Consider the following 19,759-nt stretch of genomic DNA (forward strand, 5'->3'; position numbering starts at 1 on the left):
CGTTTGACAGCAGAGGACATTTACTTCCTGTTGTCCTCCCCTGACAGAAGGCGATTGGTTGAACTAATGACTGCAAGCAAACTGATTGGCTAAAATTTAATCAATAGACTTTAGCAGTTTGTCATTGGCTAATATTTACGCTGACAGTTATGCAATGTCTGACGTACACATTATGTGGACTTAATAAAAAAAAAAAAATTATGTAAAAACGTCAGCTATCATTTGTAAAAACAGACATTAAACAGTTGGAATAATATGACTGATTTTTTTTTATGATGTGATGTCAATCAATCAATCAATCAACCAATCAACTGATTGCATGTGCAGGCTACTGTAGGTTATTTTCGGGGATAAACTTGTATTCTGAGGGCCTCAGCATTCTGCAGGTTACAACAGCCACAAGAAAAGGAGAGATGGCAAAGTTTGGAACAAATCTCTGAATTTTATTACACTTACTGCACTTCAGGTGTCTGCATTTGAATTACATCTATCACAAACAAAAATGCCCCATGATACAAATAAATACATTTTCAGTGACCAGAGAAATGTGGAATGTTATTATACTTGGACTTTTGTGTTCATTTGTAGAATCCATGTATTTATATTTGTATACAGTATATTTTCTTTCCCCAAAGTAACATCATACAGACGAAACAAATACCAGCAAATGAACAAAATATTTTTTTTTAAATAAAGTGCATTTCCTACTACTCTCTCTGTCAGTCAGAATTGACAAAAACTATCCTCAAACATGTAACACTAGTATAGACACCATTGATTGGGAAAAGGCCTGAAAGTGGGCATAATAGCATTATAAGATTACATGTACAGTTATTTTTCTTAATCAACTGATCTGAACCGACCTGACGACTCATTTTATTACACCAAGATATAAAAGAACTCATGACAAGGTGTTCTTATCACGTATCAATATATTTTAAAGTGTTAATTCCTATTCCAGGACATAGAATTAACAGTCATGTGAAGAAGACAACAACAGAAAAGGAATGATTCATGTTTCAAGTGTTCATTTGATTAATCACTGCAAATATCTTGTCATAAAAACACAAATGCATATTCAGTAACCCTATCACTAATAACTTCCATTCTGCAATATATCAGTGATCTTGGCTTCATATTAACAACAATTCTGACTCTGACTGATAGTTATAGAGCATTACATGGAATCATGTTCAACAGTGGCCGTTTTAAACCACTTGAGGGCAGTATAGTCCCATACCGAATATAAAATCCCCCACTGGATGATAAATGTTAATGTACTGCATGAGACCTTCTACCAGAGTTCATAAATGGACTAGTTCCAATATAGTGACAGCAGTCCTCACACACAGCTGTAAATGTTTTGCATAAGATTATGTATATAGGATAGTCACTGAGAATGAACTGAGAGGGGATGAATGAGAACAACCAGCGGCAGAGGGACAGAAGCTTTTTTTTGTACCCTTCTTCTCAGCACTCTGAATGTATTTCAATGCAGAGTCTTGATTGAAACACCTTCATCTCTACCTTACATAGCATTCTATTGATGATCAATATCCACTACCCAACTTGTATAACAACACAGTCATTTTGATTACAGATAACCTTGTTGTCACGATAACAGGCTTATTGTGATATACCAGAATGCCCATATCCGAAAACCCTATATCTTAGCTATTCAGCCCTTTTACAAACAAATTATGCTACATCCACGACTGCCTGCGTTTCCTTTTTTGGCTCTGATCAATACATGGGTGTACTGTGTATGTGCTTATAACATATTTTCCTCCAGTCTTTACAGATATCTACAGTAGGAATCTTTACTGTGCCAGAGTGACGTGACAATCAAGCAGCAGAGGATTTGTTAGTGGACACTGAATGCTGTCCATTTCATGGTAGTATCCCTTGAAAACACACATGCAGGCTCACATGCTCACACACTTGATCACTCACCCATGTCCCAATTCACAGACCACAGGGGTATGGATTTAAATGCATGAAAATTAGCTGCTGACAGTGCTACTGTGGCTGTGTGTGTGTGTGTGTGTGTAGGCTGCAGTCGGAGGCGGAGGGAGAGCAGGGCTGTGGCGGCCCTCCTGTGAAGCAGAGATAAGGGCTGAGCCTGAGCTCTGTCAACCCCGCTTTCCCCTGCAACGGGACACAGCCTTCAAGAGCCACCAGAAATAGACCCAAGGTGCCCCCCTCACCCCACCCCCACCCCTCCCCACAACACACACTCCCTCACGTCCCCCGCGACTGACAGAGTGAGCCGGACAGTGCTTGATGTGACATCCGCTGACAGAATGCCTGGTCTGGCTTTGTCTGACTATGCAAATCAACTCGTGGAAAGTAAACTGCTGGATGGAGAATAAATTAGCTTAATCATCTCGTTGTTTGCTTACCCGCTGTAGCCAAACGGATGTTGCGCGTGTCATTGGTGTTGTTTTATGTGAATGTTATGATTTGATTGTGCCTCAGTTTATTCTCCGTTTCATTGGCTTGTGTTTGACAAACAGGAAAATAAGAAAGGGCTGGTTGATATACAAAACAGAGTGACTGGATTTGGTATTCACAGTATTCAGCATGTTTTGATCGGTAAAGCACTTTTTGACCGTTTTGTACCTATTATACATGTACAGTACATACCATATGACATGCATTCACACAGACCCACACACATATACATCTGATTTAGAGTTCTACATTACATGAAGAGTCCTCTTATTAAATAGATACTTTATAATAGAAAATCAACAATAAATGCACCTTTACAGTAGATCTTTTCCCACTCCTGAATTTAAATTAGAGTCAGTCAATAATTGGAATCAATAAATACCATATTTGATATACTCTGAAATTGGAATGTACATTGTTTTTAAGTGCTTGACTTTTGTTGCATTGTTCTTTCCAAAAAAGGCATCTCATTTCCTAAAGTCCCCCTTTGGGACGCCATGGGGTCACATTTTTGGGGGGCCGCTACCTGTTGCAGCCTTCTCTAGCTGTGAGCTGACAGGACTTTGGGTCACCACCGCCGCCCCAGCAGCCGCTCGGCCCCCAGCAGAACTCTCAAACTTTCCTGCTGAGCCTCCCTGCTTCTCCTCCGCTGCCTTGGGCTGCTGGTCTTTGCTCCTGGCCCCCTCCTGGGAGCCCAGCTTCATTGGCCCCAGGACGTTTTTGGCCACGGTGGTCAGCTGGCTGACGAAGCTCGTCTTGTCGCCGGGGGAGACGGGGCGGGACTTACAGAGGGAGGGTCCGCAGAGGGAAGGGGTGACAGCGGTAGGGGAGGGAGAGGGGGAGGGCGAGTGCTCCTCCACCACCTCCAGCCGACACTTGTCCTCCCAGTCCAGGGTGCCTCGGTAGCAGTTGACGGGCCCGAGTCCCTGCCTCACCTTGCCCAGGGAGAGGGGCTGGCCGTGGGGGGGGACGACGGGTGCCAGAACCCTGGCTGGGAGTTTGGGGCTTTTGGAGCCCAGGTCTGAAGTTCTCAAGTCGTTGCTCTCGGCCCCGCTCTTTCTCAGGCTGTCCCCCATACCTGATGGTTTAAAGGTTTTGCTCATGCTCAGAAGCCCTCCTGTCACTGTGCCCATGCCAACGCATTTATCTGGAGTCAGAGCAGCACCCTTGCCTAAGGCACCGCTGGGTAAGCTAGGCCTACCGGGACTCCTGCTGTCTCCTTCCTGCTTTGGTTCACTTCTGCCCCCTAGCTGCTCCTGGGCATCTTTAGCATTAGAAAACAAACTCCTGAGTGCCCTGTGGTCTTGTTGTTTTGGAGGGAAGTCTGGGCCCTGGGGGCTCTTCTCAGGCCCCCTCAGACCACCAAGACTTCCTGTTGTTCTGGTAGGGGTGCTAGGAGTTGTAATTTTAGTGGCTTCTGTACTTGGGGACTCTAGTCTGGAGCTTTGGCCAGCCTGGGAGCTCAAGGACAACTCACTTGTTAGAGGTTTTCTAGTTAAGGATGATGGGATCTCTGTGGCACCAATTCGACTTGGAGATCTCTCTGGGATTGTAGCTGTCCTGCTCTCCCTCTCTTTCTCCCTCTCCCTCTCCCTTTCTCTCTCCCTCTCCTTCCCCCTCTCTCTCCCGGCCAGCAGCGCTTCCCTGCTAAGCGGCGACTCCTGTCTCCCTAGTCTCCTCACAGGCTTCAGCACACCAGTCTCCGGGGCGGTCGAGGCAGACGGCGAGGCTGGGGAGGAAGGCAGGGGCGGGGGGTTCGGAGGCAGATTTTCCCCCTCGGTCTCCAGCAGGCTCTGGAGCCCCACCTCGCAGAGGAAGGCGTCTTTGCGGTAGTCGGAGTGCTGCACCTCCAGGCTGTGCTTCCTCAGCGGACCCCCCAGTCCTCCTGTAGAGCTGGACTGGGTCAGAGGCGAGCCCAGCTTCTCCGCCGACTGCACCCGCTTGAGAAGGGGCGAGCGGGGCGGCTCGGCGCTCTTGGGCCTGGGACGGACCACCGGCGGCGAGGAGTGGAGCTTGGCGGGGAAGGTCTGGGTGGTGTTGGAGCTCCCCACGGTGTGGCCCGGCAAGGGCGGAGGAGAGGACTGGGTGGGGGAGGGGGTGTGGGCCAGCGGGGACAGGGGGATGTTACCGGCGGACTTGCAGCGGGCGGAGCGGTACTGGCGGTGGAGTTTAGGGGACAGGCCGTGCAGGGAGCTGGGCCTCATGTGCTGGGAGGCGGCGGGGGAGTTAGGAGTGCTGGAGGCCGGGGAGCTGCTCTGGGAGGAAGCGCCTGGAAGAACACAGAGAGCAGGAGGAAGACGAGATCAGTCCAGATACAGACTCAAGAGTCAAATGCACATTCTGATTTGACCTTAATGTGAATGTTAGCTTTATAGGCTATGGTTTGGTAGTATTGATTTGCATCATTCATATTTAAAGGGGCAGTAAATACGATTTTTACTGCCCCATAGCGCATGCCCATAATATATCTGTGGGGGTTGATAGGGTTGTTGATCAATACCAATGACTCAATGATTACTTCACCAGGTGCTGAGATTTCTGGCGTACAAAATTCACTTTCCAGCCCATACTCTGTTTTGGAACAAAGCAATTATTAATATTACAGTGTTTTGCATTGTGATATATTCCCTCTTCACTAGGCATTTCTGTTGGATCTCTGCTCTAATTAAATTAAACGTCTCTATTCTGAAAATGTGACTTTTTTATCTGTGTCAGTTACAGGCCAGGAGGGGAGAGAGGGGTGGGGCTGTCAGTTATGTAGGAGTTCAGTTCCAGCACCTACCCAGGTATGAGGACTCGGGGGTGGAGCGGTAGCCCTGTGTGGGGGAGCGGGCGGACAGGCTGTGGGTCGGGGAGCCAGGCAGACTCTCACTGGAGGACAGAGAGCGGTTCAGAGAGGACAGGCTGCGGCTGGTGTGGAGCAGGTTGGACTGCTTCGTGATCTTACGGAACAAGGAGCTGCGCTTCTTACTGCAGGGAGGGAGAGAGAATGAAAACAGAGGACGGGAAAGAAAGGATGGTATGAAATGTTAGGGACATATAATTATAATATGTAATACACGTTATTCCATGTATAAACTAGTCCATTTTATTCTGCTATAGTAATCACAAATGAGACAGCTTGCTCATTACAACAAACTCTCCATTGATATTATATTGTTTGCACTTTGTAATGGGATTTTTAAATTGTTGTTTACATTCTAGCAAGCCAATGCTATTGCTAGAAAGATTTGAGTCTCAGAAATTAATTCTGCACAGTCATACTTTGTTGTCTTTTATTTATTACATTGTATTTCGGTTTTATCGAACCGTGAACCCCATATCAAGTGAGATAAGCATATCGTCCCATCCCTTCTAAGAAAACTGTGAAAAGACACACTCCCTATTACTATTTGAAAGGCTTTTTGACATTTGAGCTCTCTTCATGTAAAATGAGACCTGTTAAATCATCATTTATGTTGTTATTGCAGCTGTGTGGTTGTGTGAGCTCCCACCTGTCCTGGCCGTCCTTGGCAATGGTCCTCTTGTTGCGTCGAGCCATCTTACACTTATAGCTGGCTTTGCGGGCAGGACCCACTTTGATGGAGGTGTTCTCGAAAGGCGTGGTGGTCACTGTCACCTTGTTCCCACTCTGCATGGGCACATCAATCACAATCAATGACAATAATGCTTTCTACACTGATATTTATATATATCCACAGTCTAAGTTGTTATTTCTCTACCATAAATTGACCAAGAATCACGTCACTTCTATTTGTGGAGATTAATTAAAGAAGAACTCATGTGTTTGTGGTATGATTTGGCAGCCGTTACAATAACAGCCAAGTGAGAGCTGCAGCACTTTGTTCAGGTGTCTGACTGGTCTTCCCTTGAGACAGACAGCTATGAATAGACGCCTGAGTGGCGCCTTCTTTGACAGAAATAGGCAAATTGCAGAGAGATACTGACCTAGTCTGAATAGAGGCCTGATGATCCCTACCTTGAGGATGAGCTCGACCACTTCAGTGTGGACCAGGCCGTGGACAGACTCTCCGTTGACATGGGTGATGAGGTCACCAGCACACAGGCCAGCTTCCTGGGCGGGGCCTCCGTCCTCCACATGCTGCCATTAGAGAGGAGACACACACAAAACATTTGAGTGTTATTACAGGGGAATACCAATCAAATTTCAGAATTCAGTAGAAACCAGAGAACCGAGACTCTAACCTGAGATGAGCCTGAACTTTTCAACTCAGGAGGTGTTTGTATAATATCATAGATTAGAGGGAAGGACAAATACTTTTCTCTTTACTTTGGCTATTTGTGATACTACTGAATGTCCATCAATATAGAAAAACTGAAACAGGGCAGAGAAATAATCTTTCACAGATGAAATTTACCACCGAGATCAATAATCCCCTCTTGAACATTCAGTCCCATTTGTTTGAGTTCATTGATCTCTGTATAAAGCTATTTTTCCACCACACTATAAAACACTCACTCACAAACACAAAGCGACACATACTAGCAACCCACAGCTATGCATATGACTCCTATACGACTTTCTCACCCAGACGATATGATGCACGCTGTAGACGTCGCTGTCTCCGATGTAGACCCTGATGGCCCTGAGGGTGAAGCCGTACTTCTTCCCGGAGCGATGGATGGTGATGGGGGAGCGCAGCACGCTGACCGCCGGGCAGAAGTCTCTGCTGGGGGAGGAGTCACGGGACGAGGGGTTGGAGGAGAACGAGCGGGGAGACATGGGGCTGGCCAGTGGGGAGAAGCCGCCGTGCTGCTCCACTGTAGGGAGGGAGAGAGACGAGGAGAGAGAGAGAGAGAGAGAGGAAAGATGTGCTTCAAATGAATATTTCTGAAAGGAATCACAACAATCAACTGTTCTGTTCTGGCGCCTCTCACCTGCTGGTATGATAACAGAAAGCGCGGTGGCGGAGGCTGACTTGATGACCTTGTTGCCAGGTCTGGAGTTGCGCTTCTCGCTGTCCCCGGACAGATGCTGGTGGCGCGCCCGGCGCAGGACCAGGTCGTTGGTGGCCCGCGGCCCCAGGGGGTCGTACAGAGGAGTCACCACATCACGACCGGTCGCCACGGGGATGGGCAACGATGTGGCGGTGGCCGTGGCGGTGGCCGCGGCGACTCCCGGCGCGTCTCCTGGCCTAGGGGGCTTGTCTGTGGAGAAAGTAATATGGAAATTGTAGATATTTGAGTGGCATTTAGTGGTGAAAATGGCAACGTTACTGCCCACTGCCCACTGACTCCCAGTCTAATGAGGTATTATAGGCTTCCTTCCCCCCACCTGCTCCGTTGGCCTCTTTCAGACCGGCCCTCTGCTCCAGCAGGCTGGGCGAGGGGACGTTGGCCCCGTCCAGCGAGGTCCCGCGGGCCTTGACGGGGGTCTGGCGGGACAGGAGGTCCGGCTCGCCCTCTAGCGGTGAGGCGAAGCGATGCGTGTCCATCAGGGCCGAGAAGCGTCGGCGAGCCCCGAGCGGCGGGCTGGAGTCCCCCTCCATGTAGAGAGACTCTGAGCAAGACAGACGCTTCCTGCAGGAGACGGGAACAGAAACACAGTCATGGAAGGTAATAGAAACAATGTCTTTTTTATTATTTCTTATAACTCCTATGTGTGATAATCCCCTGTCCAAAAAGAGGAGAGATGATTCCTACAAAAGATGGACATGGAAACACAGTCATGAGCTAATAGAAACAATGTATTTTTTTATTATTTCTTAAACTCCTATCTGTTATTATCAATTGTTCAAAGGAATCACAGCAGGAGGGAGATGAGATGATTCCTGCTTTACAAGAAAGGAGTGAAAATCCAGTATGTAAGATAATACATAAATTGGGAGTTCACGTCTTCCATTTTTGAATCCATTATTAATGCAGAGGGACTCAAAGCCTGACAGACGCTTTCTAAAGACGGAGGCAAAATGGAGTCATGAGGTAATGGTGATACGTTTTTGTTATATGTTCCACCGGCACAAATTCATTGACCGTGTAAAAGACTCAAGTGAAGGAGGGAGAAAAATCATTTGTGTAATAGTATATGGTCAGGACCCAGCAGGCTGCCGGCCTGCCACTGTTGGGTTGCCGCATGACAAGACTAGCAATGGAGTAGAATTATGTTTTAATGAAGCCGGATCTGCAGGGTGAGAGTACATTTTTCATTTGGGTGGGCTCAAAAGTGAAAACCCTTGATGTAAGGCGATAAGAAGTCTCTTTTCTCTCTTTCTTTTTTTCTTTTAAATCCAATATGTATAAACCACTATCCATGTAGATAGGCCACACTGATAAAAGAATCAGACAGATGCTTCCTATAATAGAGGTAGAGTGTCAGCTAATAAGTCTAATGCAACAATCTCACATTTATGCGGTACAAATAGTATTGTACCACCTCTATTCAATACTCCTACAATTACCGGTAATAAGCCTTTTATGTAACTAAATGGGAAAACACTCTCCTTTGTTATATCATTCTAATCTGCATAATCCATCATCGATGAATGAAAGAGAGTGGATAAGCAGTCACTTTTGCCATCAGTAATGTGATATAGAAATTCAATTTTAGGGGATATGAGATGAAGAATACCTCTTCTCCTACTGCTAACCACAATAGACCTTTATGCACTGGATTTGAGTTTGTAAAAGCAGCCTCATTTGTTGTAACTCATCAAATTATGAAAAAAAGAATAATTTGACACATCAGATCACGCAGGGTTTCTGTGAAACATATTATACTGTGTCACTTATACACTTTCCAAGTTTCCAAACTTTGGTGAGGTGGCAGTCACTGCCTATTGTTGACTCAAAGTGAGTGTGAACTCTCTCACAAAGCTCTTTTTATAGAAGGCGTGACAAAGATGGTGTCAGTGAGACAGAAAGCAGTTATTCATTCATACTGCGAGATGACAGCTAAGCTGTTGAAAGAGAGAGGAAAAACCTTCAGGAAACACCTTCTAAACACCCACAGCCCTATTTTAGGTCCACACTCTCACTCACACACACACACACACACACACACACACAAAATCGTCTGCTTCCTCACAGATAGATGCAAGCATACCTGACACTAGGGGTGTAAAAAAGCATATGAAGTTTGAAAGCCAAGTTGATTTGAAAAGGTGGGATCAATTAATATCTATTAATATTTAAGGTTTTTTCTTTTTAAATAGAAGGGGGGAAGGGTGTAGGCTAGAACACGTTGTTGAAAATATTCTATAGACACACTGAGCTGTTGTCATTTGAAGCTTTAATTTTTGTCTTGAAAATAAATGTAATGCTTTGTAAGTACCTCAGTGTAAGGTTTAGACATGTGCAATTATTGCTGACTGAGTCAGTGAAGTTACTTTTTTACAAAGTTCTTATTATTTAGTTATTATACTTTTTGGTATGCATCGAAATTGACCAAATCGAATCATGGGCAGAATGTGAAATTTTATGATGCATTGAATCTTTGCTGAAACAACTGAAATCGAATCGTATCGTTGTTTGATTGAATCGTTACACCCCTATATGACCCCACACCCCCTCCCAACACACACACAAACACACAGAAATCATGACCCTCCCTCTCACACACCCCTCCTCCTCACTCACACACACACACATTCAACCCTGCCCACCACTCACATCTCGGGGGAGCCGGTCCTCCAGCTCTTGTCCCTCATGCTGAAGCTGCCCAGGCTCTCCCTCTTGGCCACCTTGTCCTCCCGTGGGCCCTTGTGCTCCCGACGGGTCACAGATGTCGTCGCTTTCTGCTCCAGCTGAGAAAGATGTTCCATGCTGCTGTACACCTGCAGGGGGACACAGTCAGACCAACAGACATTTTGTATTAAGAGCTAGGGAAGAATCCTGAATATGGTGAGAGCAGATCCTAAATAGAGTTAGAGCAATATACAGGCCGATATTGGCTTTTTAATAAAAATTGGATATTTACTGGGATATGGATATATACTGTATATAGAGGTGAGGATATGATTTTACTCAACCAGGTTTAGGGGTTGCAGCCTGTAAAACCTGCAATGAAACCTGCCTCACTCTGCCTTTAGAAGCTGCTGACCCACCTAAAAGAATTTAATTAGTCTAGGTTTCCATGGAGAGTTTTAGTGTCACTTGATGGTCCAAATACTGTTTCACAGGCTTTTCCACCCAGACAAGAATAACATTCTGAATCCTTTTATTTTTTAGATTGATGTTCAAATTTTAAGATGTTGGATATCGGCAAAAAATATCAGCTATTGGCAGCTTCAATCCAAAACTATCAGTATTGGTATTGGCCTTCAAAAACCCATATCACCATCGTCCCAATATTAGGTAATATTGAAGGTGGACTGCGCCTGAATTCCTATGTGGGAGTGAGTGTTAAAAAGTGAAAATGTCAAATGAAATTTTGCTCTGCGGACAAACCATATTGGTCAGATCAAAGCTACACCAGTATGGGAAAGTGACCATTCGTACATCGTTGGGTCAGATATGTTCTGAATCAATTACCCTTCGTTAATAGTTAAATTCAGTGAAAATGTGTAATATTTGGATTTTATTAAGGCCCTTTTGCTCCTTGGGGAATGGTTTTAATACATTTTTTGGAAAGCCAACTCTACAATCTGTGGCCACCTCTCTGTTTACTATCTAATGAAGCAGACATGCAATAGAATAAACTAAATATCTCAGTTCCATTAGTATCCACAGTTGCCCACTGAGTCTCTTCCTATCAGCAGCATCTCCAGCTGCCCACTATGTGCCTTTAGAGAAGGATAATAAACTCCCATAGTCTCCCAGCCTGTGACCTTTCTACATGGCAAAACATATAGAGAGCGACAGAATTGATTACACCTACTACACTGAAGTGCAGCTTGTGTGTTTCACCATGTATGTGGGCGCGGACTCGCACACAAACACACACAAACACATACACAGTTATTCTGACAGGGGCTTATTATGTGCAGGATGAGATAGGAGAGCGGAGCTGTGTGGGGGAGTGCAGCCGAACAGCAGCTCCGTTAAGGGAAGCTTAAAGATTATTCAGCAGCGCACCATGGAAACAAGTATCAGCTCCGACAGAAAGACTCGGCTTTCTTCTACAGCACAAAACCAGTAAGATGTTAACAGCCAGAACACATTCACAAGTTTATTTCATTTATTAAATATCTGATTGCCCAAGGGTTTAATGTTATCAACATTTGAAGCAGTATTTTACTAAGGCGTTTCAAATTAGGCAAAGCTGCTTCAAGCACCGGGTGATTATTCACGTGCCACTTCACGTGTCACTTTTTTTCTTTCTTTTTTGGTTTGGTGATATTTTGTTACAAGCCCTGTGTTTTTTTTTTTTTATCTCACCTGCACTAAATTTAATTTGCATCTTTCTGTGTTTTTTTTAATCTTCATTTTTTTTTATCACTTTGTTGTTCTAATCACTTGATGCTCCCTCTTGTAATAATAGGCAGGCAAATAAAGGATTTGTATGTGTACACATGTTCACTTCAAAGAAAACCTGAAGTGCCTCTCAAAAAACTATGTGTGAGCTTAAGTACGTGTGTGTGTGTGTGTGTGTGTGTGTGTGTGTGTACGTGCCTAATATACTTTCTTATGCCCGCATAAATGCTACTTTAAGCGTGTGCATGTGTGTGTTTACTGTACACCTCATTTTGCGTGCGTATCCCTGAGAAGCAAAAGGTCTTTGCTGGCCTGCTCTCCTGCAGCAGAGCCACTCAGCCGCCCTCTTCACCTTCACTATAATTGAAACTGGCCCCTCAATGAGGCACCTTCCATTTACTGAAGAGCCCCTTCTACTACTTTATAGTCCAGACATAAGAGGATGGAGCAGGTGAGAGACAGGAGGAAGGCAGATGGGAAGAGAGAGGGAGGGAGAGAGAGAGAGAGAGAGAGAGAGAGAGAGAAAAGGATGTCAACACACAAAAGACACCATGAGGTGAGAAAATCCCACCCAAGAGGGAAAGTGTGACAGACAGAACACGCCGACACGCTGAGAGAGACAGAGGAAGAGAGCCGACCAGATCAGAATGAAATAAATGAGGGCGGACAATGGAAAGAGCGGACCTGGAAAAAGAAAGAGGGATGAAAGTAAAGTTAGCCGGGGTCATTAGAAACACATCACAGGCAGACAGGTGGAGGGAAAAAAGGCTCTGACATGAAAGGTACATGGACCCCCAGATGCCTTAAAATAGAAAATGGGGAGAAGAGGGATAAGGAAGCATGTCGTTATGGTTACAGCACCCCAATTACTTTCTGGACCCCACACATGATACCTGTCCATGGCATGAGACCTGAATCCTGCCTCCAGTCCCGACTCGCTGTACTGTGTGACCTCACTTTGTCTGTCCGGGACTCTTTTCCCCCCCTTCCTCATCTAATTCTGCCAAAGAATCTGAAGTGCCAAGATGAGTGCGCTATACCCATTTCAGTCATCACGGGATGAGAAGAAAAAAGGAGTGTGACAGAAATAACAGCTTGGCACAGTGAGAGGGGGAAAGAGAGAGACAGAGAGAAAAAAAGGGGAAAAACAGAATAAGAGGCGGCAGAGAGAGAGAGAGAGGGGGGGGGGGGGGGAAAGAGGAGAGGGTGGTAGAGAGATGAAGGCTGACCTTGCTGAAGCGAGGAGAGCAGGAGGAGAACTGTCTGATCTCCACCGGCTCGTCGTCGTTGGTGTCATCCTCGTCGTACGCGTTGATGTGGCGGTAACGGTCTGAACGGGCTGGGGGGGGGGGGGGGAGAGAGAGAGAGAGAGAGAGAGAGAGAGAGAGAGAGAGAGAGAGAGAGAGAGGAGATAAAATATACGAGACATCAGTTCAACTCAAAACGTACATTTCTGAATGCAACGCCAACAGTAAATTATTCTAATCTATTCCACAACATTGATGTAACTGCTGTATTTCACACACACACACACACACACACACACTCACTATCAAAGTAGCTGGTGTCCTCCTCTGACTCCAGGTGAGGGATGAACTCGGCCTTCTGTCTCAGCAAGCTGTTCCAGTCCAGCTCGGTGAAGAACGGGTGCTGCTTCACCTCGAACGCTCCGCCTGGCGGCCCGGAGGACACACAACACAACCTGTCACCGCCTCATTAAAACACACCTGGACAAGTGGTTTAATAGTCCAAGTTGGGATGAGGGAGAGTTCCCGGTGTCAGAGGACAGTACCTGTGCCCAGCCTCATGAGGGGGTTGGTCTGCAGCAGGGTGGAGATGAGCGCCTGGGCGTCCGCAGGCAAGGCTTCATCGCCGTCAGGCCACACGATGTCATCTGGTGGAGACAGAGCAGAAAGGGTAAAGAGTCAGAGAGAGGAGGAGGAGAGGCATTCTCTCACTTTGAAGTTTTTGAAGACGACAAATCCATGGCCAGTATTTTTCAGCCCAGATTAGTGCGAAATTGTCGTTACTACCCATAATCTGAACAGGGAAAAAAAAGATGTATGTATGGAAATGGAAGAAAACTAGACTGTCTGGAGAAAGGTTAATAAACGAAAACTATTAGATGAAAACTACGTATTAAAAAACACTGTCATAAATGGAAATAAAAATAACTAGAATTTATGAAAGAAAAAACTAAAACTGAACTAAAACTATCTTGCCTACTTGTAAAGCTTGCCTACTTGTAAAGCTTGTGCTTGTGTTCTCACTTGTTAAAAAAGAGAATAAATTTGGGGTGGAGAATTTTTAAGTGGTCCCAACTTTTAAGTTAGCCAAGTATGTATTGAAAAATTCATGGAAATAAATTAAAATAATTTATCCATTAAGAAATTTAGCCTCTCTCACCATGCAACCCAATATGATGAAACACCCTCAATCAACAGCAAACTTCTGTGGTTTGTTTCCAACAAAAAGAAACACAAAATGTCCCTCTTCTTGTAAACGTTCAAGAAATCCCCACAGAAAATAGTGGAAATTTAATACTCAGACCTTCTGACACTCTTTTAATCTTTTAATGATGTAGCTGCCCCTCTCCTCACCTGTGATGACCTGTCCAAACAGCTCCTCAGGAGTGTCTCCGAAGAAAGGCACGCAGCCCACCAGGAACTCGTACAGGATGATGCCCATGGCCCACCAGTCCACCGGCTTCCCATAGCCCTGACGCAGAATCACCTCTGGGGCGATGTACTCTGGAGTACCACACACCTGGGTGACGGAGAGAGGAGGGGGGGGTGAGGAGAGAAGAAAAAAAGAAAGAAAGAAAGAAAGAAAGATGTTTTATTTTACTTCCTTTAAATTACATCAAATCTAGGCTATCAATAATAATGTGTTCTGCGATATTCAACATCACAAACAATATTGCGATATTCATGAAATATTGCGATATCGGCCCAAGCCTAAACACCAGATCTGTTAATATGCATGTACAGTATTTGCCATCAGCTCGTCTCCTCTGCTCTGTCTCTCTCTTACATATTCAACACTGATGACATGTTCAGGGGATCATCCTAATAATCAGAAATACAGTAATGGTATGCTGTTCTGCAGAGTTTGTGTGTGTGTGTGTGTGTGTGTGTGTGTGTGTGTGTGTGTGTGTGTGTTGCACATGTGCACGTTCATGTGGCTACTGTCTTACACAGCCGACATCATTACTGACTGAATGAGAAATGCTTTCCTAATCAGAATCTCCACTAGAACATGAAAGCGAAGCCCTGGTCTGTTTCATCTGCAGATGTGAGCTGATTACCGACAGCCAAACAGATGCCTGCCGCTCCCCAGAATGGCTGCAGGACACATGGGCCAATCTGATTAATTATGACTAGTTTAATTCAGAGCGTAAACAATAACTGTAATTGCAAAATGGGACTGTGATGGAGATGGAGAGCATTAATGATTCACTGATTCGGACTGCACAGGAAGCATTACAATGCCGTGTGTCTTCATTTGGAGATTATCGGTTTTGCAGGATGACTTGGCTTGTTTGCATGCGTGGCTGGGGGAGAGTAACAGAATTTGAATGCCAGTGCCTGTTTATCCCACTGTGTATCCCTTTAACCTGCTTTGCATCATTCAAGTGGGATTGTTCTTTTGGGAGGGATGGGCCTAAGCAAGCACACTCCATGTGACTTCAGCCACATCTGAAGTTATTTCTAACACAGAGTAAATAATATAAAAGCGAGACTGATCCGTCCTATTGGTCAAGGTTGGTAGGCTACAGCTACTGTACCTGTTTATCCAGGAACTCCCTGGCATCCTTCTCTATGTGTCCCTCGTACAGGTTGGTGGTGAGGCTCATCAGGCCCATCTTGGACAAGCCGAAGTCTGTCAGCTTGATGTGGCCCATGGAGGTGATCAGTAGACTATGTGGAGAGAGGCAACAGGCAGTTAATAGGTTGACACTCGTAAAGCAACTTCAAATTAAGAATAAAATAATAAGATAAGATCAATAAGATCAATAATCAATAATAATCACTATACATGCCGCCATACATGCACTTGGTGACATCATTAGAGAGCACGATGTATGTTTCCATAGTTATGCAGATGACACGCAACTGTACATCTCTGCTGAACCAAATGATGCTGCAGCTATAAACTCCATTACTACCTGTCTTTTGGCAATAAATAAATGGATGAGCAAAAATTTTTTTAAAGTTAAACGAGGACAAAACTGAAATCCTACTAGTCGGCCCTAAAACAAAAAGAGAAATGCTGTTTAATAATCTGGGAACACTGACTCCCTGGATTAAATCTGAGGTTACAAGTCTTGGTGTTATCCTAGATTCAGATCTAAGCTTCAAGTCCCACATTAACAAGGTGACGAAAACATCATTTTTTCACCTTAGAAACATAGCTAAAGTACGACCATTTATAAATCAAAAAGATGCTGAAAAACTGATTCATGCCTTTATTTCAAGCCGACTCGATTACTGTAACGCACTTTTTACTGGTCTCCCGAAAAAAACCACTGAGAGACTTCAGCTCATTCAGAACTCTGCAGCTCGGCTATTAACCAGAACCAAGAGGAGAGAGCACATTAGTCCAGTTTTAGCTGCTCTACACTGGCTTCCTGTAACATTTAGAATTGATTTTAAGGTCCTCCTCCTTATATACAAAGCCCTTAATGGGCTAGGACCAAGCTACATTGCTAACTCCCTTGTTCACTACCTGCCTTCAAGAACACTGCGATCATCTGCTGCTGGTTTATTGGAGGTTCCCAGCAACAGCCGAAAGAAAATCGGGGATGCAGCCTTTGTCAATTACGCCCCAAAGCTATGGAACACACTACCTATAGATATCAGGGAAGCCAGCTCGCTAAATATTTTTAAAAGAAAGCTAAAAACTTATCTCTTCACTTTAGCCTTTAACTAGCTATGACTTTCCCGATACAGGCCTTAAACTCTTTTTTTTTTCTCACTTTGCTTCGCACTTATGCACTGCTGCACTTCTTTTAAAATTTGTATTTTACTTGATTTTATGCATCCTATGTACTCTATTTTTTAACTTTATTTTTATTATTATTTTACAGTGGATTTTATTTTCCATCTTATGTTATGCATTCATCATATTTTTACTATTGTTATTCAGTGGGTTTTATTTTCCATCTTATGTTATGCTCATTCTATGTCTATTTTCATGTGAAGATGCATTTTATGTATTCTATTCTCCTCTTTATCTTATTCTCACTATCATTATCAAGTTTTATGTGAAGCACTTGGTGCATGTAATTTCTCTGTTGTAAAGCACTTTGAGCTGCATTTCTTGTATGAAAGGTGCTATACAAATAAAGTTTATTATTATAAGATCCGTATATCATGGAATATGTGGCCCTTATGGCAGCCTAATCATACAGACATTGTTATGTTTCACCATTAGAGTCCCCATGTATGTCACTGTGCTTCAAAGCTTAAAATGATGTAATACAGAGGAATCCCTTTATATTACAGAAAGTATTGTACAGATCAATTTAACCCAACTTCTTATTTTCAGTAATAGTCACTACGTCTTCCTCGCCACCAGAGGGGAAAACACTCACTTGTCAGGTTTGAGGTCTCTATGGACGATGCCATAGTTGTGCAGGTACTCCAAGGCTAGAACAGTCTCAGCAAAGTACATCCTCGCCAGCTCCACAGGTAGAGCCCCAATGTTCTTCAGCAGAGTGGCACAATCACCTCCTGAGAAAACACAGGAACAGCTACTGGTTATGCCTAAAATATGAGTGGAATTTGCTATTTCTATTATTTTGACAAGAGTGGACAGTGTCCTTGTTGGAGACATGATTTGATGGAAACGATACAGACAGCGAGGATGGATTGCAGCACACCAAGTCCGGAGGATGACAAGATAGGATTTGATCCTCTGCTGAGGCAGAATAATATTATGATAATATATGATGCATAATAATATCATTCCCACCAGCATCAAGTACCCTGTGCCTGTGCATGGGTTGAACAAATCTCAGTGCATATGTGTTTATTCATCTTTTTGACTTGTCATCCACCTTGGCTGCCACTAATCCATGTTTGGCAGTGTCATCATGGATGAGTCACTCACACACACAACTACCCTTCATGCCTGAGTGTGTCTGCGCACTAACAGCCAGCATAAGAAACGCTGCAGCTATCAGGGCCGTGACCGAGCTGCCCTCCAGGAAATTCAGCACAGCTAGGGAGGAAGATGAATTGGGCTTGAGCAGCAGTGTGAAACAACTGACCTTGTTTTTCGGCATCTACCACTATGGCCAGAGGAGGTACTTTGATGCAAGTCGTTTGACTTTCTGGGCCGAGTATTGTTGCGATAGTGAAATAAGAGTTGTTCAATCTCATCTGCCCTTCTGAAGATCGAAGACAGCTAAGTGTAAGCAATCGCTCTCTTTCCATTCCACCGTATTGCTTTCATTTATCTGATACGGTCACATGTCTTATGGAGGGCCTAACAAGGACAAAAAGGATAACAACATCACTTACATTTACATTTTCGGCATTAAGCTGACACTCAGAATAACTTGCAATGAGTGCAAAACTGGAATAAGCTTATAAACTCCGAGATTGCAAGCAACCAATAGCAAGGAGTGCAAGGGTGAGAGCCGCAGCACCCAGACAACCGATGTAACTAAATACTCCTGTGTCCTGAGAATGATTGTGGATGGTAGAGAAGTGCTAGGTCAGGAAGTAGGAGTCAGGGAGAAAAGGGTCAAAAGTGTTGTTGTTATTTTATAAACAAGACAGAAACATGATCTAGCCTTTCCTCAGACATCTGGCACGTCCCAGACACAATCCAAACCTGTCATGGGGGATCCAGAAAGGACAAATGGCACAGGAAATGACCAAAAAAAAAACAAAAAAAAAAAAACCCAGACTCCCTTACCCTCAACGTATTCCATGACCATGCAGAGGTGGCGCCGCGTCTCGAAGGAGCAGAACATGGAGACGACGAAGGGGTTCTCGGCGAAGGTGAGGATGTCCCGCTCCACGAAGGCCTGCTGGATCTGGTTCCTCAGGATCAGGTTCTGCTTGTTGATCTTCTTCATGGCGAAACGCTGACGTGTCTCCCGGTGGCGCACCAGGTAGACGGCACTGGGGGGAGGAGAGGAAGGAGAGGCAAAACAGGAGAAATTGAGAGGAGTGGCGGGGCCAAAAAGAGGTACGGAGGAAAGACAGCAGGGTGAGGAAGAGGAGTCAGTGGTCGGATCATTTTGCGGTATGGGAAGATCAAAAAAAAGGAGAGCAAAAAGAGGGGATAAGAGGGATGAAACACTATAGTATGTAAGAGTTTGCAGCAAAAAGGGCTTGCAAGAAAGGCTATTCTATCTACATTTAGACATGGATTTAATACAATATGGCTGAGTGGACACTAAGATTTAAAGGGGTTTATATATATCTGAGCGCTTACTTAGATTTCAATCCCCTGCTTACCCGTATGCTCCATTGCTAATCAGCTTGATGGTCTGGAAGTCTCCTTCACTTGGAGGCTTGATGGCTCTCCCTTTTCCCTGGTTAAATAAGCAACATATGGGGAAATTATAAAATTGAGATCAACATAGAAGTGGTTTAAGTTAAGTGATATTCTCAAGTGTCCTGGATTATTGGTTGATGTTGGTGGTTGCGTATGCGTTTGGGTGCTGGTGTGTACATGCATACTTCTGTCTGTATGCATGAGCGTGCGTTTGTTTGTGCCTCACCTCTGCTGAGTCATCGGTCTCCGGGGTGTGCGGACCCTCGCTGTCGTAGCTGTCGAGGCTCACGATGTCTGTTGGGGAACACGATCGTTAACAAGCGAACCCGGTGTCAGAATGAAAACACAAGGCACATTTCTCACACCGAAGCGCTGCGCCTTGCAACGCCGCTCCGAGGAGATAAAATTGAATTTGCAC

At 44.7% G+C, this 19,759-nt stretch overlaps 1 protein-coding gene across 1 annotated transcript in view; it reads right to left on the reverse strand.

Annotated features, from left to right (window-relative positions):
- Positions 1–2,957: 2,957 nt before the first annotated feature.
- The window catches only part of mast1a (microtubule associated serine/threonine kinase 1a), a 44,812-nt gene continuing 28,010 nt past the window's right edge, over positions 2,958–19,759 (reverse strand). Inside the window, exons 10-26 of the mRNA XM_078282678.1 lie at positions 19,568–19,635; positions 19,302–19,378; positions 18,754–18,962; positions 17,423–17,561; positions 15,614–15,746; positions 14,427–14,592; positions 13,619–13,720; positions 13,377–13,499; positions 13,056–13,165; positions 10,084–10,247; positions 7,751–7,995; positions 7,354–7,623; positions 7,004–7,236; positions 6,434–6,556; positions 5,949–6,085; positions 5,237–5,424; positions 2,958–4,723 (exon numbers count right to left, since the gene is read on the reverse strand). Coding sequence (XP_078138804.1) covers positions 2,958–4,723; positions 5,237–5,424; positions 5,949–6,085; positions 6,434–6,556; positions 7,004–7,236; positions 7,354–7,623; positions 7,751–7,995; positions 10,084–10,247; positions 13,056–13,165; positions 13,377–13,499; positions 13,619–13,720; positions 14,427–14,592; positions 15,614–15,746; positions 17,423–17,561; positions 18,754–18,962; positions 19,302–19,378; positions 19,568–19,635 — 4,253 coding nt within the window. The remainder of the gene's footprint in view (positions 4,724–5,236; positions 5,425–5,948; positions 6,086–6,433; positions 6,557–7,003; positions 7,237–7,353; positions 7,624–7,750; positions 7,996–10,083; positions 10,248–13,055; positions 13,166–13,376; positions 13,500–13,618; positions 13,721–14,426; positions 14,593–15,613; positions 15,747–17,422; positions 17,562–18,753; positions 18,963–19,301; positions 19,379–19,567; positions 19,636–19,759) is intronic.

Source organism: Centroberyx gerrardi, chromosome 3, assembly GCF_048128805.1.
Source record: "Centroberyx gerrardi isolate f3 chromosome 3, fCenGer3.hap1.cur.20231027, whole genome shotgun sequence".
Classification (NCBI taxonomy): Eukaryota; Metazoa; Chordata; class Actinopteri; order Beryciformes; family Berycidae; genus Centroberyx; species Centroberyx gerrardi.